At 50.9% G+C, this 24,660-nt stretch overlaps 1 protein-coding gene across 1 annotated transcript; it reads left to right on the top strand.

Moving 5' to 3' along the window:
• Window positions 1-686: 686 nt before the first annotated feature.
• Tgfb3 (transforming growth factor beta 3) lies at window positions 687-24,389 on the top strand. The gene is made up of 7 exons (XM_050152450.1): window positions 687-2,108; window positions 10,755-10,918; window positions 11,190-11,319; window positions 17,592-17,699; window positions 19,524-19,695; window positions 22,098-22,251; window positions 23,172-24,389. Exons 1-7 carry the CDS (start codon window positions 1,763-1,765, stop codon window positions 23,328-23,330), a joined length of 1,233 nt encoding a protein of 410 aa, XP_050008407.1. The 5' UTR covers window positions 687-1,762; the 3' UTR covers window positions 23,331-24,389.
• The last annotated feature ends 271 nt before the right edge of the window (window positions 24,390-24,660 follow it).

Raw genomic sequence — 24,660 nt, forward strand, 5'->3', positions numbered from 1 at the left:
CTGGTCCTGCGGGGGCCGAGCCACCGAGCCTCCGTCACTGGCGGCCCGGCCTCGCCAGAGGGCACCCTCGGCCTTCCGGAAAACGCCACCATCTACCCAAGCTGCAGCCGCCCGGCTCCCGGATGGTCAATGAAGAACCGCAGCCAGGATCGCGGCCGAGCCCGGTCCCACCCTCCGGCCTGAAGAGGGTGGCCCAGCCGCCCGGTCCCGTTCCCCAAGCAGACCTCGCGTGTGTCCCCGGCCCGGCCAGGGGGCGATCGGGGACGCGGGGGAGGCGAGAGAGCGGGGCGGGGAGCGTGGACTGACAGCTGGCCCCGGCACAGAGGGGCCGGGGTAGCAGGAGGGAGGGGGCTCGGGAGTAACTTTCCAGAAAAACAGCCAACGTGTAGCAGGAATGACTCCAAGAGGTGGGGGGGAAAAAAGTTCAGTTACCACGTCGAAGCAGAGGACTCGCAAAGTATTTTTCAAATGGGCTCGGCTTTTCCTGTGCCTGTTTAAAACATTAAAACCGTGCAGCAAGAGAGGCTGCGTGCGCTGGTCCCTCCCTCCCTCCCTCCCCCACCCCAGGCCGAGACGTCATGGGAGGGAGGTATAAAATTTCAGCAGAGAGAAATAGAGAAAGCAGTGTGTGTGCATGTGTGTGTGAGAGAGAGAGAGAGAGAGAGAGAGAGAGAGAGAGAGAGAGAGAGAGAGAGAGGGAGGAGAGGGAGAGAGAGAAGGGGAACGAGAAAGGGAGGGAAGGAGAGGGCCGAGGGTAGGGGACTGAGCCACAGCGAGGCGAGACACAAATGAGAAGAGGCTTGCCAACCAAGGAATACCGCTTTCCGGAGTCAGCTGCGGTGAATCGGCTTCTATTTTCTTTTCCTTCTGATTTTTTTTCCCCTAAAGAGGAGCAAGGGACAGAAGCCATGACCGAGGGAGAAGACAAGCTAAGATGCTGGTGACTGTGGGTCCAAGTGGATTATCCGAGCTGTCTCCAAGAGGCCTGCCCTCTCCGCTTGCCAGTTGCACATAATCGCTCTCATCCCAGCCAATGAAGAGGAGAGGCAGCGTGAACAGAGTCATTTAGAGAGCCCCCGAGGAAGTGTAAACAAAAGGGGAAGCATGAATGGAGTGCTCGAGAGACAAGTGTGTCCTGCACTGCCCCCACCTTTAGCTGAGCCTGCCGCTGCTCAGCCCTGCCTCTCCCCACATACCCACTGGTGATTTTCTTTTTTAAAAAAAACATTTTTTTTCTTTTCTTTTCCATTCTCTTTTCTTATTCTTCTTCGGGGCAAGGCAGAGATTCTGGTTTTTTTGGGACCCAGCCATGGCCCTTCTGCACTTTCTTTAAAATACCCACTTTCTCCTCATCACTGAGCAGCGGTTGGCAATATCAGATATCCATCCGCTCTATTTATTTTTACCTAAGGAAAAACTTCAGCTCTCTTCCCACTCCCAGCTGCCTTGCCACCCCTCCCAACCCTCGGCTTGCCCTCCACCTGGCCTGCTGGGAGCCAGAGCCCAGCAGAACCTGTTTAGACATATGGACAAGAATCCCAGCGCTACATCGCACACACAGTCCGCTATCGTCCCGGGGCTGCCAGCGCTTCCTGGGAGTCCTGAAGCCATCACAGTGCAGTGAGTTCATGCACCCTCTTGCCAAGCCTCAGTCTTTGGGATCTGGGGAGGACGCCTGGTTTTCCTCCCTCTTTCTACTGGGGTCTCCTCCTTGCCAGGCCTCCCCTGCCCCCTGGCCTCGCTCCTGGGCTCACACCTGAAGATGTACTTGCAAAGGGCTCTGGCGATCCTGGCCCTACTGAACTTGGCCACGGTCAGCTTCTCTCTGTCCACTTGCACCACCTTGGACTTCGGCCACATCAAGAAGAAGCGGGTGGAAGCCATTAGGGGACAGATCTTGAGCAAGCTCAGGCTCACCAGTCCCCCCGAGCCATCGGTGATGACCCACGTTCCCTATCAGGTCCTGGCTCTTTACAACAGCACCCGGGAGTTGTTGGAAGAGATGCATGGGGAGAGGGAGGAAGGCTGCACTCAGGAGAACACTGAGTCGGAGTACTATGCCAAAGAGATCCATAAATTCGACATGATCCAGGGGCTGGCGGAGCACAGTAAGTCCAAACGCTTGCCGGGTGTCTACTCTGGAGGGGATGAGCTGGAAACGGGTGTTCCACAGAGGGGGCCTGCTGGTGGTTACACAGCAGAGTGCCCAGGGTTCACTGCAGAGGTCAGGCATTGCAGCTGCAGCTGGGTGGGTGGGTGGGAAAAGGAGACACACATTCTGGTAAGAGACAAGCACTTCAAGAGGCCAGGAGTCCCAGAGCCAAGTGGCGTTCCGAACTCCTATCACATGCCTGATGGATATTAACTTGGGTTTGTGTCGTGCCACCTCAGGAAACATGTTCTCACACATGTGTCCATAGAGGTTAACTGTGAGCACATGGGTCCATCAAGGGGGGGGGCGGCTAGTTGGCCACGATATCCTCAGGGTCCTCTGAGTCCAACCATCTCCCCTTATTCTCCCAGCTTTTCCCAGCTCCGTTGCCACATCTCTGGGTCAGTTTTCCAGCTCTCGGGAAGCACAGTCCCTGCCCCAAATTTGTTTGTCAAGTTTTTGGAAGCCCGAACAAGATATTAACTTCTTGTAGCTTGGGTCCTTCAGTCTAACACACACACACACACACACACACACACACACACACACACACAGAGAGAGGGGGGGGCACACACGACCTATGTGAGCTAAGAGTGGGAGAGTAATGCGTGTATATTCCCACATACGTGGACTTTTGGAAGATGTGGGCTCTCACATTACGCAGCAGACAGATTTCTATGTGTAACGTGGGGCCTCCTGGGCTAATGGACACAGGAGTGCAGGATGGAGGCGCTGGCTAACCCGAAGCATCTGTCTGTCATGGGGGTGTGGGTGGGAGGGATGGCTGTGGGGGCCCTTGGGGATGTGTGTCTGGGAGCGTTTCTTCCCAGGAGGCTGCTGTCTGCGGAGGAGCCGTGAAGCTTCTGGGGGAGATGTCTGTGTGTGTTTGTACACGTGTGGAAGTCATGTGTGTTTACTGAGTGGGGATTTAAAAAGCCTCAATACAAGAGAGAGAAACTGGCAGATGTTGAGAAACTGTCAGCCCAGGAAAGAGGAATGTGAGCTGTTCCGGGCCTGAATCCGGGAGCAGCTCTGTTTGCTTTCCCTGCCAGCAGGTGTCCTCCGTGCCCTGGTGACTTCAGCCCAGGCCCACCTGGGAGGTGGGCAGTGCCCGAGTGGGGTGGGAAGATGGGCTGGAGCCAGGAGGGTGGTACAGTCAGAGTGGCCACGGGGCAAACAGCAGGAGGCTAGAGAAACCTGGCTGCAGAGAAGGGACGGGAATGAGCGCCAATGGGTGGAGTGGCTCTCAAGGAAGATGCAGAGGCCAGCAGGGAGCTGGCCTGCACCAAGTAGAAACCTGTGGTTTATGGAGGTGGGGTGGAGTTTCTCGGTGCAGTTTCCTGGGTCTACCTGGAATGTCCTTTCTTAGGATCTGGCTCCTTGGGGGAGTTGAGGATGGAAAGAAGGCAGACCCAGAACTCCCTGCCGAGGGTTCCCCATTGGTGTTGGTACAGGGACTTCCAGGTGACCACAATTTCCAGTCTTCCCGGCCTAGATGGGCTGAGCCCTCGACTCCTTGGTCACCTACTAAAAAGCAAGTCATAGTAGCCACAAATATCAGAGAAGGTTACAAGCCTGAGGAAAGCGGAGAACAAGAGAGTAGGCCTGGAGCCTTCCTAGCCTGGGTCAGGAGGAGAGTCTGAAGGAGGGACTGAGTGATGAGGGCCCACCCCACCTGGAGCCCTGGGCTGAAAATGAGCACTTTACAAGGAAATGAGGCAATATCTGTGGTTATTGCGCAGAAGTCCAGGGCTCAAAGTGGACAGCCTCAGACAAAGCCAGGACAGCCCCCCACAGATGTGCGTTCCCAAGCTGTAGCATCAACATCAAGGGAGTTCAAGACAGGGGGCAGAACATGGGTGCTGTAGAGTCATGGTCTAGCCTGTGCCAGCTTGGCACAGTGAACAAGATTTGTCTTCTAGATGCTGAGGTGGAGCCAGTGTTCACTGGGACACAGGCAATGCCACGGAGGCTCACAGTACCAGGCTCTCTGCACTTGGCACAGGCAATACGGTGGTTGAACAGACACCAACCTGGGCCTGTCCTGTGACTAGTCAGGTGTGGCTCACCCCAGCTGCATGAGGCACACTCAGTACAAAGGAGGCTGTGGCAGCTGCTGAGCAGAGGAGAAGCCTGTCCTGAACCTCTTTTGTTGCTGCTGTTGTTCTCAAGACAGGGACTTTCTGTGTAGACGTGGCTGTCCTGGAACTTGTTCGGTATCCCACACTGGTCTCCAACTCAGAGATCCGCCTGCCTCTGCCTCTGCCTCTGCCTCCCAAGTGCTAGAATTAAAGGTGTGCGCCACCACTGTCAGACTGAGGGTACAGGGGACCAGCTCTGGGTCTATGTTGTTGCATTGCCAGGAGCTCCATGGCAGAGCTTTGTGGGACAGGGGGCCAGCTCATGAGATGATGTTCACGTCCATATTTTGTCACTACCAGAGGACAGACATTTGGAGGGAAGTGACAATAGGACCTGGAGCAAGGTGACAGGGGCCCATAGAGAGGAAAAGCAAAAGTAGGACTCATTTCCAGTGGGAGGCGGGGCACCAGAGTGAGAGCAGAAAGAACTGTCTTGTGGCCCTGTCCTGTCATGGTTAATCTGTTAAGTGATCTAAACTAGAAAGGATGTGTGCGAAACGCATGCTAAGTGGCAGCGTGCGTGTAAAATGCACAATTCGAGGCCACCTTTAATCTTTAAGCTGGGGGTGGCAGGGACAGCAGTTACAGCCTTTGTAATCCAGGTACCCGGGTCCTTGGGAATAGCTGGATCTGTTTCCAGCTCTGACTGTTGGAGGTGGGGCTGGAGAGTCTTACGCCACGCATGCTCCCCCAGCTTCAATGAATGGGTTTCCTTTCTCTTTTAGACAATCTCAAGCAGGTTAAGCAAGCTCAGCCATGTGGTGTTTCTTCCCAGAGCCTCAGTTTCCTCGTGTGAGGTCATCTCTCGGCTCCGTTTCACTCTGAATGAATTTTGTCACGTCTGGGGATGATTTGCCTGGGTACCTTCTGGGAGGTAGAGGCAAGACTCTATAATCTTATGATTCTCTAAGATGTTGCCATGGGAGATGAATAGATGCTTTCTCTGACTCATGCCGTGGAGAAGGATGCTGTCTTTTCAATTCTGTATCATTCATGCAACCATCAGCCTAAGCATTATCTTTGTCTTTTGTCTTAGATGCATTTATATCTTTTCTTTTTTTCCAAGATAGGGTTTCTCTGTATAGCTTTGGAGCCTGTCCTGGAACTCACTCTGTAGAACAGGCTGGCCTCGAACTCACAGAGATCTACCTGTCTCTGCCTCCCGAGTGCTGAGATTAAAGGTGTGCACCACCACCGCCCGGCCTGTGGCTTGTTTTTATCAGCCAAGGGACGTGCTAAGACAAACACATACTTCCCCAGCAGGAAGAAGACCCAGTGATTTGGGCTTTCTTTTCTGGCTGCCACCTGCAGATTTTGTTCATTATGAAACTTCAAAGGTGTTCTGCATTGAAAGAACTCACGTGCCACAGGTATCAATGTCAGACACACAGTAGGGCTCTGGCTATCCAAGGGGGCCCAGAGAGAATACCTGGATCCCATCTCTCCCTTACAGAACAGGGCTAGCATGGAGACATCCTGGGGGACTTGTGTTTTCAACAAGCTTAAAGACAAATGCCTTCAGAGACTAGGGTGGGAGCGCAGATGGTTCTAGAAGAACAGCCGTGGCCCAGGCACCATGGCAAAGTAGTTCAGGTCATGGAGAAAATAGGTGTCTGTGGTGTGGCTGGGGCAGGAGGCTCTGAAGCCCCCGTGACCTGCTAAAAGAGGAAGCCACTGTGTGGCTCTTACTGATTTTTGCACTCAGGAATGCAAGTCCAGCTTGATTATATCTTATCATTTCTCAGGACAGTAGAGAATCTGGAAATCTCTGTGAAATTTCCCAACTTGTAATACAGACTTAAAATGTTTATGGGCTTCCTCCACAACACGTTTAAACATTGGCTGAACAACACATCGAATTCATTTCAAGGTTAATCCATGTAAGGTTTGAGACCATCCAGGCAGGGCTTTCTCAAGCTCCCAGGGCCCTTGGAGCCACGGTACCTTTCTCAGAAAAAGGATAAACTTTGCTTCTCTATCCAAGCTCTACATTGGAAACATCTAGAAAACTTGGGGAAACTGCTATGGACACTCTCAGTGCAGTCAGTCTCTGGGTAGTGGGGTTCCCTAGTTTAAACACTCTCCAAGTGGCCCCGTTGCTCATATCAGTCCTCCACTGGCTCCCAGAAACAAGGTGCCAGAGCCAATACCCACCTATCGGAAGGCATTTTAAGAGGTCATTAACTACACATACATTTCCTGGTTGTCCATGGACACTGTGCGTGCGTTTCCTGGGTTATGTGCTATTCTTCCTTCCCAATGCGAAGCAGACACAAAAGAGCGTCTGTCACTATGCGGTGTTCCAAGAAAAGGAAACAGTTGGAAACAATGTCCTTTGCAGAGGTGACTCCTGCCCTCTTGACCTTCAAAGGCAGAGGTGGGGACTAAAGGGTCCTGGTCATCGAATCTAAGGCAATGCTAGGGTGCCAGGGCCATTTTGAGGAATCCCATCATAGCTGTTGCTGAAACTACTACTATCTTTCCATTGGGTAATCGCCCAGGCTCACTCTTTCAGGGTCTCAGATTCAATAAATGGAGTGTCATCAAATCCTAACTGGGTTCAAATCTCACCTCTGCCACCTACTGCTTGAGAGGCCATGGAAAACCACTTAGCTTTTCTGATGTTCCATTTTCCCATGGGTAGAATGATACATTTTATATGTTCTCTTTATTTTCAAGTACTGTCAGAGGAGCTACATAAAATGCAAGATGGTATATTACATCTTTTGCGTATTTACTTATATGATTCAATCCACTAATTATTTTAAGCTGTTTTTTGTTTGTTTTGAGATAGGGTCTTACTAAGTAGCTCTTTCTATATATTAGCCCTGGACTCTTAAAACTCCCTTATTAGATTTATTAATGTGTGTATGAGGGTACCCATGTTTGCTTGCACTTGAGTTGAGGCCCGATGAAAACTTTTTGCAGTCTGTTATCCTCCAGTGTGGGTCCTGGGCATCAAACTCAGGTCATTGCACTTGGCAGCAAGCACCCTTACTCAAAAAGCCATTTTGCCAGCCCATGATCCCAGGCATTTTTTTTTTTTAAAAATTGCTTTTTTTATTTTATGTACATGGGTGCTTTCCCTGATTGTATGTCTACAGCATATGTGTACCTGGTACCTTCAGAGGCCAGAAGGGGGCGTCATATCCCCTAAACTAGAGTTACAGATGGCTGTGAGCCTCCATGTGAGAGCTGGGAATTGAACCCAGGTCCTCTGGAGGGCAGCCAGTGCTATTACCCCTGAACCATCTTTCCAGTTCTAACCTCAGGATCTTGATTCCCCAGCCTCCACCCCCAGGTGCTTCCCATTTCTTCTTGATTCACCTTACAATTTTCACTAGGAGGGGCTTGTGGCGGGGTACAGGAGCCTGAGTGACGGAGTGGATGCTAGCAAGGAGAACAGTCATCCTGAGGACTCTGTTAGGGCATGGCCTTCCCTGTTCCCTGACTGCCCATTGCCTCCGCCCCACTCTGACCCCTTTCTCCTTAGCCACCACATCCTGTTTTCTTCCCCCCTTTTGTACCTGGGCGCACACTGCTCTGACTTCTGCTCTCCTACCAGTCACTGCAGAGGCCAGATGGGTGCCGTCCTCTCCCAGACCAAGGTCACTCGCCCAAGTGCCTGTCCGCATCCAGAGTTACAAACCTGCCAAATTGCATTTGAAATTGCTGAGGAGACAGCTCCATTATGACATGTTTAAGCAATTAGGAATGTGTGCTACTCTTGCAGAGGGCCTTAGTTCAGGTCTCAGCACCCACCTCAGATGGCTTACAACCACCTCTAACTCCAGAGGATCCAGTGCCCTCTTCTGGCCCCTTTGGGCACTGCACTCATGTGTACAACCCCCCCCCATATATGTAAGTACACATAATTAAAACCTGAAATAAAATGTTTTTTAAATGTGTGCTTTTCATGTGAGAGGCTCCGGGTTCCACTTCTGGCTGTCCTCTATACATACCCGGACGAGAATTGCCATCACCGACTCCTCTCTCTCTGGTCCTATTTAGACTGGCTTAGAGAATAATTGGCAGTCTTTGTTTCTTCAAGGCTAATTATTAAGCAGGGCTTCGTTAGCTGGTATTCACACATTTCTTTCCTACATCTGTTCCATTAATTTTCCTTTAACCACAACTGTCAGGCCCACCAGATGGCAATTTCCAGAAACACCCACTCATCCTTTCCTAAAGCCCAGGAGTGTGCTTGCTGGTTTCAGGCTTCAGATCTGCCCCACCTTGCCACCCCTGGGGGTGCTTACCCACTCATTCCAGCCACGTCCATGGTGTGTGGAATCTGGGTCTGGGAGCTCGAATTTCAAGTCCTTTGTCACCCTTTGTGTAGACAGATTTCTCTGGTGTCAACGTTCTCAGACTTTGATGTTATAAAGGACGCAGGGGCGGAGAGAAGATGGAGGCTTCCACTCTCCTTTGTCTGGCTTGGAACTGTGGAGAGCATCTGCTGCCTTCTGGCTGATGGACAGGGATGAAGAGAAGGGCGGTGTGACACGGGCTGGCATAGCACGTGCTAGCAGGGGTGACAGAGACCCTCTGTGCTGGCTAATTTTACGTCAGCTGACACAAACTAGAGTCATCAGAGAGGCGGGAACACTAACCAAGAAAATACCTTCATAAAATTCACGCCCGTAGGGAATTTTCATAATTAGTGATCAGTGGAGAAGGGCCCAGTCCACTGTGGGTGGTGCCATCCCTCTTGGTTCGGGGTTCCATAAGAAAGCAGGCAGAGCAAGCCATGGGAGCAAGCCAGTGAGCAGCACCCCTCCATGGCCTCTGCATCAGCTCCTTCCTGCAGGTTTCTGCCCTGTGTGAGTTCCTGTCCTTCAGTGATGGACTATGGATGTGGAAACATAAGCCAAACAAAATTCTTTCTCCCCAAATTGCTTTCGGTCATGGTGTCTCATCACAGAAATATTAACAATATTAACCATAAAGAGAAAATAGTTGAGACAGATAGCTCTTTTGATTTGAAATATATTCTCCACCCCCGCCCAGACTTGAGATATGGCTTCTTTAGCATAGAAACTGACCTTTGTTTAGGTCTAAGCCACAGCATCGATTCAAACACTTTCTGTAACTCCTTATTACCAGTAGGATGAAGTTTGAGCTCTCCGTTTGACACGTGGGTGGCCCTCCAGCCTGATGTCTCAACCTTCTTTCTCTTTGCTTCAGCTTGCAGTTGCGGGTCTCCCAGCCACTCTGGCCTGACTCTGCCTCCAGTCGTCCCTCCGTGTAAAACCCCTTTGTCCTCCCGCACTGTCCTCTCGCAGAGTACAGATGCTGTACTAATTACATGTCCCTATTTGATCCTTCCTCATTTCTTCCTGTCATTCCTCTGCATCACCAAAGGTCCTGTGATGTGGGTCCGTGTCACTCGAAGGCAGGGACTGTGGCTTCTGTCATCAGCATCACACCGGCTCATAGTATTTATTTTGCATGTTTTATTTTTAAAAGATTTATTTGTGTGTGTGAGTGTGTGTGTGTGTGTGTGTGTATGTGTGTGTCTTGGTCTGGGTCTGGCTGTCTGTATGCCTGAGGAGGCCAGAAGAGGGTATCGGATCCATTGCAGCCAGAGTTACAACTAACTGGTTGCAAGTTGCCTAACATGGGTGCTGGGAATTGAACTTGGGTTCTGTGGCAGAGCAGCAGGTGCTCTTACCCACTGAACCCTCTCTCCAGCTTAAGAAATGAATGACTACCTAGTGAAAAGAACATGAATGAATCAGCTAGCTCTAAGATAACTAAATGACTAACTTTTATCTTCCCAGAATCTGTTTTGAAGTGATTTATTGATTATTTTGTTTCTGAAACTTAGCCAGGGCTGGGAACTTGCTCCATAGCCCAGGCTGGTCTTAAACTCAAGATCCTCCTGCCTCAGGCCCCCAAAAGCTGATATTATGGGTTGGGCTGCCAGGCCTGGCTGAGAATCTGTATTTTTGAAAGATTAAGAAAATTAGTTTGGAGAGCTTAGCAGTTTGGAGACAGAGAGAGCAGAGCTGGAGAGATGGTTCAGCAGCTAAGGTCACTGATACTGAAAACCAGGGTTCAGTTCCTACCATCTGTGTCGGGTAGCTCATAATTGTCTGTAGCTCCAGTTCCAGAGGATCCAACGCCCTCTTCTGGCCTCTGTGGGCACTGCACACATATGGTGCATATACATACACTTCGGTCCACACTCATACACATAAAATAAATAGATCTTTTTTTTAAAGCCTGTGGGCAAAGGGGACAGTTGCTCTTGACTGCCCAGTCTCAGGTACATGTTTTGTAGCTCCAAGGTCTCCTTACTCAGGACTCTGTATGACTCTAGGGTCACCAGAAATCTTCCTTGAGGCCTCAAGCCTCTAGGGAGCTCATTAACAGGACTGTGGCCACTTGGCGTGTGTCTGCTGGCAACACACCGGGCCCTCACTCACTGTGCCTCTCCCCCTTGCTTTCCCCTCTAGATGAGCTGGGTGTCTGCCCCAAAGGGATTACCTCTAAGGTTTTTCGCTTCAACGTGTCCTCAGTGGAGAAAAATGGAACCAATCTGTTCCGGGCCGAGTTCCGGGTCTTGCGGGTGCCCAACCCCAGCTCCAAGCGCATGGAGCAGAGAATCGAGCTCTTCCAGGTACCTGTTCCAGCTGGAATCCACACACTAGAAGTCAGCCTCTTCCATGTCTGGCCTCCGCTGAGCATGGGGTTTGACTGACCTGGTCTGGAGCTGACAGAACCTCTGTCGTTAAGAGGGCTGAGTTACCTGGGGTGCACAAAGGGCGCAGTGTTCAGAAGCCTTTAGTCACCCTGGGCTTGGCTCACCAGTCCTGGGTACTGGGCACTGTAACCTATCCCTGCTACTTGGTCCTGGCCTCAGATACTCACTCTTTCCTCTGCCTCCTTAGATCCTGCGACCCGATGAGCACATCGCCAAGCAGCGCTATATCGGTGGCAAGAATCTGCCCACCAGGGGCACTGCTGAGTGGCTGTCGTTTGACGTCACTGAAACCGTGCGTGAGTGGCTGCTGCGGAGAGGTGGGTAAACTCTTAGCAGGTCGCTTCTGCCTCCTGAGAGGGGAGAGGAGAGAACTATGGGAGCCATATATCTGGTTCAGAGTCTAGCTTTCTCCAGACTCTGTTCTCTCCTCCATTGTTAAATGCTAGCACTGGGTCTGGCCCTAGGGACTCAGCAGCCAGCAAGACAGCAAGAGCTAGGATTTCATGGGGGCTTTCGTTCTGGTGGCAGAGACACATGGTAAGCCAGTGAGCATACTGATAAGATGGAGTGCCAGTCCATGACAATGTGCTGAAAACTAAAGCATCAAGACGATAAGGTCTGGGTGCTCCAACACTGATGGCTTCGAGGAGGTCTCGTGAGGAGGGGAGTCTGACATTGCAATCTGAGTTGTGTAGCAGCAGGCTGCTTGCTTGTTTCCCGGCTTCTCAGACTCCCGAAATAATCACACAGAAACTGTATTATATAAAACACTGCTTGGCCCATTAGTCCTAACTTCTTATTGGTTAATTCTTCCGTCTTAATTTAACCCATATCCATTAATCTGTGTATCATGACGTGGCTGTGGCTTACTGGGTAAATTTCCCAGTGTCTGTCTCTGATGGGCTACATGGCTTCTCTCTGACTCCACCCTTCTTTCTCCCAGCATTCAGCTTAGCTTTCCCCTACTAGCTAAATTCTGCCCTGCTATAGGTCCAAAGCAGTTTCTTTATTCATTAATGGTAATCACAGCACACAGAGGGAAATCCCACATCAAGCTAGCCCTTTAAGGTCAGGAGGCCAGGCTAAAGGGAGATCTAAGCAAAAGAAACAGTTAAGGCCTAGACCCCTGGATGGAACCCGGCTTGATTTGTTGTAGCAGCAGAGAACCGACTGGAACATCTGTGAGCCGAGGTCATCTGGCTTCCTTTCAGACCACTGGAAGGTTTGGGGCTTCCTCCAAGTGTGTTGAATGCTATAAGCAAGGTGTGCATGTGGGTGCAATGGTGTGACTTACCCCTTTAAACAAAAGCCCTCTGGTTACTGGGAAGTGAAGGGAAAAGGCAAGGAAAACACTTGGGGAGCCTTGTAGCAGCCTGGACGAGGGTGGCAGGGGCTTAGACAGAGGTGGTACAGTGGATACAGAAATCACACAGATTCATCTGTAACTTGGAGGTTGAGACAGTAGGCTAGTATTAGGTACGCTGTCTAAAGGCACAAGAACAACGTCTGATGACGTCTAAGATTTTAGACAGAATGTCCAAGTGGTATCATCAGCTGTTGGAAGAAGGAAGACTAGAAGAAGAGACTTGGGGCAGGTTCTGTGTAGGCCAAATGAGTTTCAAAGGCCCAGTGTCACTGAACTCTACAACACATATGTCAAATGTCACATGTCCCAATACCAACCCAGCTCACTGTGTCTCCTCATCTGGAAAAGGGAGTACGCTTCCATCCTGTAGGCTTCCCAGAGCTGCTGTCAGGGTCACATGGATTAGAGAGAGCTTTGTGGGTTTCGGTGCACTTTGTAAGAGTGAGCTTTCACTGTGCTGGACAAAGAAGCCGAGGTTCAGAGTGAGTAAACTCCTCCACTGAGATAATCCAGCCTGGAGTAGAATTTTTGTTCCCCCTCGAGTAATAATAGTCTGGTGTCTCCCGATGCCATGTTGGTACCTCCTGCTCTGACAGCTTAGTGGTGATGGAGATGGTGGAAGTAGTGATGGAGGTGGTGGTGGAGGTGGTGGAGGTGATGGAGGAGGTAGTGGAGGTGATGGAGATGGTGGAGGTGGTAGTGGTGGTGATGGAGGAGGTGGTGGAGGTGGTGGAGGTGGTAGTGGTGGTGATGGAGGAGGTGGTGGAGGTGGTGGAGGTGATGGAGGTGGTGATGGAAGGTTACATATAGGGTCCCATCTGTTCCTCCTGACCTCCACCATCAACAGCTGTGATACTGTCAGCCCATTTACATACTGGAGGCCAGAGTCCCCAAGCAGGAGAATCCTTCAGTGTCCTTGATGTTTGAGGAAAGTGGGGTTGAAGGCAGAGTCACAAGATGCCTGATTTTACATTTAGCTCTTAGTCAGCAGGGCTTTTTGTTGTTTCAACAGTTGGGAGACTTCACATAAAGCTGGGGAAGGTGTGGAGGTGCACACCTTTAATCCCAGCACTCTGGAGACAGAAGCAGGAGGGTCTCTGAGTTCGAGGCCAGCCTGGTCTACATAGTGAGTTTCAAGACAGCTAGCATTGTGTAGGTAGAAAAAAAGCAAAAATAAACAAGCAAAAACAAAAACAACAACAACAAAACCAAGGTTCCTGACTTTTCAAGACTAATTGGAAGCCTGGCCCCTGCCCGTGTATCAGAGCTGAGCAGTAGCCACCCTTCGAAGTGTGCTGTACACATTGTTTCTTCCCCAGCCGCCGTGCTCCCTGCGGGTGAGCCTCCAAGGGGACTCTCTTGCGTCCACGATCTACTGGACTCTGTAGGCGTCCAAGTCTTCAAACTCCCAGCTACAGAGCCTTGGGAGGTAACGGAGTTGAGGCGTGGTAGGCTGGAGACCCTGCCTTGGCCCTTGAGGAAGATAAGGCCTGTGACAAACAACAGGACTCAGTCAACCGTGGCAACCCTGCACCCCTGATTCAGGCAGCTCTCCGCTCAGAGCTTACCACAGGCCAGGAATAGGGGGCTGAAGCAATTCATCTTGGTTTCCCTGTCTGATTTTGATCAGCTCCACCTGGACCTCTCTGAAGCCCTGGGCACTTGGAATGCTCCCGTCCCCAGCTGCAGAGCTCAATGAGAAGTTTGCGTAGGATATGCTTTCCATCCTCCTTGAGACAAAAGAAGAGATCATTTCATAATAAAACCCGTGGGTCCTCCACCCACCACCCCGCCGCTGCCAACCCTGAGGTTGGTTTTCCATCGGAACCCTCAGTTCACAGTTAGGCAAATTCTGCCCACCCCTCCCTTCCCTCAGGGGAAGTAGCTGAGGCCTTTGTTCACCAATCTCAAGAGTTCATGGCCCCAAACCAGGTTGCAAACAGGCTCCAAGTTGGAGCAGCTGATGGTGCGGATTGATGGGGACTGAGTCACACCCGTGGCCTGGGAGTCACTCAGAAGCATCTGCAAGCCTGTGTGCTCCAGGTACCCAGGCTGCACGCCAAGGCCCAGAGCTGCATGGAGCTGTATCCAGAATGGAGATCCCAAGTCCTTCTGCCCTTAATGTTGTTACTCATGCAGCCCAGTTTCTCATTATGCAGAGCCAGGCTGGGAGGATGTGCCCAGGGTCATGGAGACATGATAAGAAAGAATAGGGATTTTGCACCTTGGTGAACGGAAGAACAGTGACTCCATGGTGCCTCGTGTTCCTTGTCCATGATGATTAGGTGTGTAGTACCTCAGTTAGGGAGGGTGGCACAACCAGTAATTCCAGCACTGAGCTGAGGCAGGAGACTGCCAGTTCCAGGCTAGTCTGGAACCGTATAGTGAGCCCTTGTTTAAAACAAATACAGAGTATAGTGTGGGGTCTCTCCTCAGAACCCACAACTCTCTGTCTTGATCTTAAAAGGAGGACTCATGGATCGGGTATCTTGGGCAAACTACCTAATATCCCTAACCTCAGCGACCTCCTCTGTACAATGGGCCGATGATGGTTTTAGTTTATACGATTTTGTTTTGGTTTTTGACACAGGGTTTCTTTGTGTAGCCCTGGCTGTCCTGGAACTCCTTCTGTAGACCAGGCTGGGCTTGGACTTACAGAGATCTGCCTGCCTCTGCCTCTTGAGTGCTGGGATTAAGAGGCATGCCCCACCACACTCGGCAGTTTATAGAGACTAAATGAAGTATTGCTGGTAAAATCTTGGAGCAGTTTGACAGAGAGTAATGTCAGAAAATGTGGGTAATTGTCACCACCTATGAGCTCTCTCCTAGGGAGAACCATAGGCCGAGTTAGGTCACACGCACACATGCTGGTCACACTATGCTGGTCACATGCACACAGACCTCTCCTTTCCCAGTACGTCCGTGTACACACTTTCCCAGTATGTCCGTGTACACACTTTCCCAGTATGTCCGTGTACACACTTTCCCAGTACACCCGTGTACACACTTTCCCAGTACACCATGTACACACTTTCACTCTCTAACACAGGATGAGAACTTGCTCACTCCAGGTCTCTCCTACCCACCTTGGACATCCTTGAACAGGAAGTGCTGTGTGTTGCTCATTGCAGCTACTATGGCTCCTTCCAGCTGCCAACACCAAGGAGAGAGCAGACTTCACCCCTGGTCATGGCTCCTCTCGCTGCCCCCCAGCAGCCTGGCTATATTAACTTGTTTCTAGAACAGAGACCTTCAGGTTTAAAAGGTGCCCTTGATGTTTCCCTTGGGACGGGACAGATATGGGCAGACTTTGGGGTTATCGAGGAAGTGACTGAGTTCTTAACCATTCTGTCGGAATCCATGTGGTCTGGACCCTTGGGATGCCAGGCTCACACCACAGTGACTGAATCACCATGCCTGTACCGGTTTGCCTTGGAGGAGGTGCTGAGCCAGGTGGATTTGGAGGTGTTCGCTGATGACAGGAGATCTTAGGAAGATATCAGGTTGGTCCTGAGGCCAGATGACTATTAAGGAGACTTCAGGGAACAGTATACCCTTCATCTCACTGAGATGTTCACCTGGAAAGAGCCTTCTCTTGTGACCTCTCCCACACCAGCCAGGACTGGCACTATACCAGAGCCAGCCTGGTTTTCTCTGTGACTATTTGAATCAGTCAAACTTTTTAGTTACTGTATGTGCATGTGTGTGTGTGTACCTGTGTGTGCGCATGTGCACATACATGTAGAGGCCAGAGGTCAACCCCACTGGTGTTCTCAGAATAGCCAGCTGCTTTGCTTTGTTTGTTTGTTTGTTTGTTTCAAAATAGCCTCTCACTAGGATCTGGGGGCTCACTGAGTTGGCTAAAAATTAGGCCAGAGAGCCTCAGGGGTGCTCCTATCTGTGGCTCCCCAATTCTGGGATTACAAGCATGTGTTACCCACGCCTGGCTTTTTACATGGGCTCTGGGAATTGAACTCATGCTTGTGTAGCAGGCCCTTTAAAGACTGAACTATTATTTCCCAAGCCTTCATTTCCATGTTTTTCCTTTTCTCTTTACTTCAGTGGGGCCCCTTTTGCCAATGTCTGTACTTCTTTAATTCTGTTTACCAAAACATCAGCCCACAGCTAAGAGGAGAAAAGGCCCTAGCTGGCCCTTTTGCACTCAATGTCTGTCAACAAAGCACCTCTGGGTTTCCTCAAGCTCATTCCCTCCAACCCATGCTATCTGGACCTTCGGGTGTAGCTCCCTAGAGGCGCTGCTGATAAGCGGACCATTCTGTGTTCCCACGCTGCTCATCTGGTGAGCTATCCACAGTCCCAACCTCCCACCACGGTGACAGGCTTTTCAAGAAACTTCTAAGACATTTTTTTTTTTTTACCTCATCATGTCTTGTTCCTTAGAGAAAATATAACCACAGTTTGCCTCTTAGAGCTTCTGGAATAATCTCCACGGTGATGGTAGAAACGTTGACATGATTTACAATGGCCCTGAGTCACCGTAGTGTGACTTCTAGCATGGATTTCTGACTCCTTTACTTCCTCCCTGGTCACCCCCACCCCGCCCTGCCCATCACCATCACCCTACCTCCAGCCAATCTCCCCACCCCCAGCCCCCATTCAGCTTTCATAAGTTCCTCAGTTACTCCCCTTCGGCCCCACCCCCAATCCCTGCCTCATCTATGCTATTGAGTAACTGACTCAAGTACCAGTTCTCCCAGAAGACACTGAGGGACGTGAGCTTTTTCTTTCCTTCTCGTGTCCTTGCACTTTGGGTTTTGTTTGTTTGTTTGGGTTTTTTGTTTTGTTTTGTTTGGGGGGAGGGTTTCGAGACAGGGTTTCTCTGTGTAGTCCTGGCTGTCCTGGAACTCACTCTGTAAACCAGGCTGGCCTCAAACGCAGAGATCCGCCTGCCTCTGCCTCCCTCATGCTGGGATTAAAGGCGTGCGCCACCACCGTGCTATGTACCCTTGCACTTTTGCCCCGTGTAAGTAGGCAACGGTCTCTTTATAGCACCCTCTGAAAACGGATGACTCTTTCCGCCTGCCTCCAAAACGCCCACTGTTTACACGCCCGACTAGTTGTTTGGAATCCATGGACTGTGGCACCCAGTGCAGGCGGCTTACTCTGAGCTTTGGAAGCAGTTTCTGTCACCTGTGCCCGGATGGGGGCGCGTTGCCCTGTCCCTCAGTGATTCTCCCCCTGACTCTGGGTCTTATTTTACAGAGTCCAACTTGGGTCTGGAAATCAGCATTCACTGCCCATGCCACACCTTTCAGCCCAACGGAGACATCCTGGAAAATGTTCACGAGGTGATGGAGATCAAATTCAAAGGTACCGATGCTGAGGTGTGGTGGGATGAGGGGGTGGATAACTCAGCAGGAGGCCCCTTAGGAAAGCCAGGAAAGGACCAGCCTCCTTCATAAAGATGGCTGTTTTTTTTTTTAATTTTATTTATTTTTATTTTATGTGCATTGGTGTTTTCCCTGAATGTATGTCTGTGTGAAGGTGTCAGATCTTGGAGTTACAGACAGTTGTGAGCTGCCATGTGGATGCTAGGAATTGAACCTGGGTCCATCTAGAAGAGCAGCCAGTGCTCCTAACCACTGAGCCACCTCTCCAGCTCCCCCATAAAGATGGCTGTTTTGCTCTTGGGTCATTTTGGCCCCCAACGCCCTGAGCACAGCGTTCCACTTGGACAGAATACATTAGCATCGACAAGGCAGCAGGCGTCTCAGGAGTGACGAAATCACCAGGCCAGCTGTCCAGGGAACTGGAACAAGAGTGCCTCTTTGATAAGCTCAGCGCGCCAACTGAGGCAATAAATGCACACCACCGAGCTGACACACCACCGAGCTGATACATGCTCAGCGAACGAGCTGTCCTCCCCTCTCCCCAGGGAAATGAACTCCAGTGGGCCTGAACATGAGTGCCCTGACTTCCCAGCTCAGATGTTGCTGGACCTTCACGAGCCTTGCCCAGGGATTGTCTGAGTTAATGTGGTTGCTTCCCGGTTCCAGCGTTCGTATAGAGTTGGTGCAAGTGCTGAGAGGCTTTAGAGTCTCAGTGTCTAAAATAAGCGCAGTTTTCTGGGGTTCAGGGAAAGTCTCTTTTCCTTTTCTATCTCCATGTTGGGCCACTGAGAAGTGCAGGCCATCTTATAGAAGGCGAAGGTTGCTCTTGGCCTAGCACAGATCTTGGGCCTCAGCAATCCCTTACCCTGCATGGGCTCAACCTCAAACCTTTTATTGATTTTTTTAAAGCTAAGAGTTTGACATCCTAACTACAGTGCCTTTTGCGTCCTCACATACAGGCCAGGCTAAGGTGTCCCCTTCCCACCATCACAATATTGTCCCTTGTGCAGAAAGAAAAAAAAAGGGGGGGGGAACCACACACCTAGGGCTCCTATTTATCTTATATACCCAAAAGTCCCTTCCTAAGATCAGACTTCCAGAGTTCCTGCCCTGGTAAAGACATTCAGCAGTCAGCGGCTGTCCTTCCCAAACGAGATTCCCCAAGAGAACAAATGCTTCTAAGTTAGGCTTCTCCTTTTCAGCTGAATTTGAGCTCTCTTTCTAAGCTTGCCTCAAAGCTCTGTTTCCTCCTCTGAATTTCACAGTGAAAACACCTCTGAACTCCTGAGTCCAATGGGAATGGCAATGGTCCCTAAGTCTTGTTTCTTTGGCCCCCACATAGACTATTTCAAACCATGACACTTTAAATTGCCAGCCAGTGGGTCTTCTGCGGTATCTTGACTAATTCAGACTCTAGCAGGAAACCCAAAGTCACAGACTAAGTCTCAGAATCTAAAGTGGCAGCCCCAGAGTGCGTGATAGGTACCCACCTATCATGGGGATACTTCACGGGTCATGAGGGAACCCAGGATACATCCATCTCAGGAGGGGCAAGGCGCTCTTACGCAGGGAGTTGTGAGGGCATCTGATTAGTGTCTGGAAGGGTAGCCATGGGCACTGAGTACTTCTGATACCGGTGGCCCCCCTCAGTCTGTGCCTTCTCACAGGGTAAGGGGAGGGACTTGCCCTGCGCCTTCCTCCCTCACAGACCGTGCTATCCCTCACCCTGACTGGGCAGTGGAAGCAGCCTGCAAGGACACTGCTTATCTTAGACATGAGGCTGTGGCCTTGCTTCCCTTTGCAGGAGTGGACAACGAAGAGGACCATGGCCGGGGAGACCTGGGACGCCTCAAGAAGCAGAAGGATCACCATAACCCTCACCTGATCCTCATGATGATTCCTCCACACCGACTCGACAGCCCGGGCCAGGGTGGGCAGAGGAAGAAGCGGGCGCTGGACACCAATTACTGCTTCCGGTGAGCCTCGGCCCCATAGGGAGTGAGGTCAACCTTCCCTCCTGTAGCACTGACTTGAGGTCTGAGCCTCACTCAGTCAAGGGTCCCTGATGCTTTTCACATCAGGTAAGAGCATTCATCTTGGTTGACAAGAAGACTGGAGATCTCTTCCAAACCTCTTGCTTTTCTGAGATCCCAGTATCTTCTGTAGCCTGGCTCCATCCAGTCTGGATAAAGTGAGTGAGGAGGAGGACCAGCTGGGGTCTTGGTACTGGGGATGCTTGGGGAAAGCCTCCTTACGGCCTTCCTGCCTGTGTACTAGCAAGGTGTGTTTGTGTAGGGGAGATTAGTGCAGGAGCCCATTGAGGAAGTGCTCCGTTCCCTACTGTCTTACTTTCTTTCCACTGCGTCAATGAAACAGTCTGACAAAACAGCATGAGGGAGAAAGGGCTCATCTTACCTCACTGCTCCAGATTCTGCCCACCGCGAAGGGGGCGTCAGGTAGGAGCTTGAAGCAGCTGCTCACATTATATTCATAGTCAGAAGAGAAAAATGAATGCACGCTAGTGTTCGGCTCACTTCCTCCCACTCTCCCGCCTAGGGAATGGTGCTACCCCACATGGGGGGGGGTTTCCCCACCTCCATTCTTGAAATCGGGATAACCACCCCAGGCACACCCCCAGAGGCCCTTCTCACAGGTGATTCTGGACTCTTTCAAGCTGACAATGAGCAGGATCCATCTCATCTATGCGGGGTTGGAGGAGGGAATGGATGGGGAATACAGGATGGTCGCCATTCTTGTCTCTTGAGCTAGAGAATGACTTCAGAAGGGACCTACCTTCAGAGGCTGTTTCTCTCCCCGCCCCCATGCGGGCTTTCTCTGTGTAGCCCTGGCTGTCACAGAACACCCTCCGTAGACCAGGCTAGCCTTGAACTCACAGAGATCCACCTGCCTCTGCCTCCCGAGTGCTGTAATTAAAGGCATGTGCCACCACTGCCTGGCCTGCAGCTTCTCTTCTTTGTGAACAGCTGGACTGCTCACAGATGTGGGAGGGGTGAGGAAGCCTACACACCCAGGGCTAACAGGAAAAAAATGACATCGGGAGGGGTCTGAAGGATGACGTTCTTGCACACTGTGAGCTGGGAGTGAATCCATGGGCACAGGAAAGCTGGGGTTTGAACAAAGCCTTCCTTCAGGGATGGGTGAGGTTTGGCTTTGTAGGGATCCAAGAGTGCAGGGGTGCTTCCAGGGAAAGGAGGAGCAGAAAGGGTTAATTGGCCAGAGAAAATGCCCGGATGGAGTTGGGGCGGGACAACTAAACACACTGTTAAGAGATGGCCAGCTCCGGAAACAGGGGAGGTGGTGTGGTTGCCACCACCCACTCCACTTCATCTATTTGTCAACCGGGATGAATGCTCTTATCTGTGGACAACAGTGACTTCAGCCCTAGGGGATGTCTTGTGGCTGATTGGTCTGGCTGCTTGATTTTGCCCTTGGAGAGAGAGAGAGAGACGTTCTGATCTCACCTGGGTTGCTTAATGTGTAGGCTCTTCAGCTTCTTGCCTGTGGTCCTGGGGGTTTCTGGAGCACCAGGTGACTTGTCCGTGCTTAAGAAACAAGAAGGGAAGAGCCAACAGCCTTCTGCTCCCAGCTGTTACTTCTCTAAATAATCAAGCGTCTCTGCCAGAGCTTGTCCTACTCCCTGCCAACTTCTCTAGTTCTGCCTGGCCATTAGTCAGGTCCCATGACCACCCGCCTTCAAGGGTGGCCAGGAAAATGAGTATCCCTGGAATGGGAGGAGTCAAAGAAGGATGGGGTTAGGAAGAAACAATGGAGTTTATCATGGGCTGCCTTTTCTTTTTCCTTTTTTCTTTGTCTTCCTTCCTTCCTTAATTTCTCTTCCTTCCTTTCTTCCTTTTTTTTTTTTTGTTATTTGAGACAGAGTTTCTCTGTGTAACAATCCTGGCTGTCCTGAAACTCACTTTGTAGACCAGGCTGGCCTCAAACTCACAGAGATCACCTGCCTTTGCCTTCTGAGTGCTGGGACTAAAGGCGTGCGCCACCATGCCATGCATGGTTCCATCTTAAAACTTACAACAAATCAGATTTTGGTCAATTGGAAGTGGTGACTTCTTGGTGTCTTCAGAGACCTGTTGAAGCCAAGGGCATATGCCCACAGAGTAAGGAAGGGTTGCCGAATGGATTTCTGCAGACAGCAGGATTGGAGGGGCCTGATGGCCCCACTCAGGTTCCCTGGGAGTCACGGCTGTAATCAAGTGCCCTTGAACCTGGGATTCGAAGGACTAGGCTCACCTCCTATGATGGCAGAAGTACTCCAAGGGGAAGCAGGAAGATACACGTGAGGCTTCTTTTGTAGTCAGTCTCCCTTTTTGCTGATATCCTGTACGTGTTTTTACCACAGCAACCAGGAGGAGAACTGCTGTGTCCGCCCCCTCTACATCGACTTCCGGCAGGATCTGGGCTGGAAATGGGTCCACGAGCCTAAGGGTTACTATGCCAACTTCTGCTCGGGCCCTTGCCCGTACCTCCGCAGTGCAGACACGACCCATAGCACGGTATGGGGCAGGGTGCATGCTCTCTGGGACCTGTGGCTCCACTGACGAGCCTACTTGTCAGAAAAAGTGAACGAAAGATTGAATCTAGAATGAGCAAAATCCCTGATCTTGGCAGGTTGGCCCAATTCTACTGATTCACACCCTGAAATTTAAATTCCCACCATAGGGGCTAGCATACGGGTAAACAGGATGCTTAGCAAGCACGATGCTCTGGGTTCAGTCTCTAGCACACACGCTTAAATGAACACGCACACAGGCACATATGCACACACGTGCAGGGTTCCTACTAGAGTTTCAAGCATCCTTTTCATTTTCTTCATACCATGGAAGTTATTCAACTGTCACATGTCACCCTGTCACATGTCACCCTGTGTCATAGATGTGTGCACCTGGTTGGAAGGATGTGGGATCCAGAGGTGTCTCTATCTTTGTTAAGACTGCATAAAGCATGTTATATTGTTTTAGCAATAGAAAGAGTAAGAGGGTCCATGCCCCCTGCCACCCGCCTTTCTCAAGGGGGACAGAGAGCAGGGCAGTCATCTGTGAAGCGTATCTCCACACAGCACAACATTGTCTGGGGCACGCACTCTGGCAATTACTAAATGTGCCAAGGTAGTGGTGAGCGAGAACGTTTTCCACTAACGTGGAAGACCTTTTGGAGGAGTTTCTTATCAATTGTAAATCCCTAGCAGTGGTCACATGCTTCAGTCAGTAACCCAAGTCCACGGAGTCTGCCTTCTGTCATGCAGACTGGCTGCAGCTAGTCTCTCATCCAAACTCTTCCCACAATCCCTCTTAAACAGCCTCTGTGGCCACGCTGCTACATGCTCACTCAGAATGGGCCCTAGAAATTACATAGCGTCTAGAACACAGACTCAAGGCTTGGCTCTCTCCTGCTAAATATGTGACCCCACCCACAGGTGCTGGGACTGTACAACACCCTGAACCCGGAGGCGTCAGCCTCGCCATGCTGTGTGCCGCAGGACCTGGAGCCCCTGACCATCCTGTACTATGTCGGCAGGACCCCCAAGGTGGAGCAGCTGTCCAACATGGTGGTGAAGTCGTGCAAGTGCAGCTGAGGCCAGCCTGCAACAGAGGAGGAAAAACTGCCACCACTGACTGCTGCTCCTTGGGAAACCAAAGCGACAGACCTCACTCTAGAGGCCTGCAGCCCGCAAGCCCTGGCTCCCGGCGAATGGCCGAGAGGGAGGCTTCCTTCTGGAACATTTCTTTCTGCTAGCTCTGAGAATCACTGTGGTAAAGAAAGTGTGGGTTGGTTAGGGGAAGGCAAACTCTTGAGAACATGGCATTTCTGTGGTACAGACAGAGGTAGTGGGGTGGAGGAGAAAGGATGGCGAGGCACCATGGTGTGTGGCAGTAGGACAGGGCTACCCTAGGGAGGAGGTTGGGTAGAGTGAGGGTCAGTGAGGGTCAGACTGGAAGGCTCTTCAGATCTGAGGTCAGCTCTGCTCATTGAAGTATCACATCTGCTCTAAGGGATCGGGATGACATTAGAGGCGGCCGGCATTTTTCTTCAGACAGGTTACTAAGACAAAGTCCCCCCAGAGTCAGATCTTGCACTGCCTGAGACTAAGGACAATCCGTTCTTTTCGCAGACTGCCCCCTCACACCAGTATCATGAATCATGACAGATAATGCAATTAGTTTCTGGGCTAGCAACTAGCTATCTCGGGTCCTCTGGAGATGCCGAACTCAAAAGCCAAGGTCAGAATTTGTTCTCTCGAGTCTTCCCTCGGGGCCCCTCCTTTTGCCTTCTTCCTTGGTCGTATTTCCCCATGAACATTTGGCTAGACACCTTCCAGGTAGGTCAGGGTTGGCTCTCTGGATTGTGGGTCCACACAGCCTAGGGCATCAGGGATCATTTCCCTCTTAGACTCCATGCTCCCCTGGGGTTCCTGGAAGCAGGTGCTACATGCAAAAGTGTCTGGGGAGGCTGCACGTGTCTGACGTGATGACTTGGCCCCAGACGCACAGACTGAGGTATAAAGACAAACACAAATATTACTCTCAAAATCTTTGTATAAATAAATATTTTTGGGGAATCATGGATGATTTCATCTTCTGGAAGGTTGCTTCTAGAAACAGTAAAAACCTTGTTCTAAGGTATATGTATGTCAGACTCCATAAATGTCCTTTACTTAATTTCACATTGGCATCTACCTACCAGAGACAACAGTCCGGGCAGAGCATCCCTCATTGTTTGGCAGGAACACACTGGGCCCACTGTTCTGCCTCTAGCACCTGAGAAGACTGCACCATGTCTAGGCACACTTCCCTCTTGCAGGGTACATTATTCTCAAACATAGAGACAGTGGCTTAGATGTGTAAAAATTTATAGCAATCTTGTGGCTGGGGAGAGATGGCCCAGTGGGGTAAGTGTCTGTTGTG

Source organism: Alexandromys fortis, unplaced genomic scaffold, assembly GCF_014885135.2.
Source record: "Alexandromys fortis isolate MF-2015 unplaced genomic scaffold, M_Fortis_MF-2015_v1.1 scaffold_47, whole genome shotgun sequence".
NCBI classification, from domain to species: domain Eukaryota; kingdom Metazoa; phylum Chordata; class Mammalia; order Rodentia; family Cricetidae; genus Alexandromys; species Alexandromys fortis.

What these genes read in the sequence shown, in the direction of transcription:
- Tgfb3 (XM_050152450.1), top strand. Translation starts at nt 1,763, where the DNA reads ATGTACTTGCAAAGGGCTCTGGCGATCCTGGCCCTACTGAACTTGGCC. An exon ending in CCAGGGGCTGGCGGAGCACA is followed by an intron (nt 2,109 to 10,754) that starts GTAAGTCCAAAC and finishes TTTCCCCTCTAG; the next exon opens with ATGAGCTGGGTGTCTGCCCC. An exon ending in AGAGAATCGAGCTCTTCCAG is followed by an intron (nt 10,919 to 11,189) that starts GTACCTGTTCCA and finishes CTGCCTCCTTAG; the next exon opens with ATCCTGCGACCCGATGAGCA.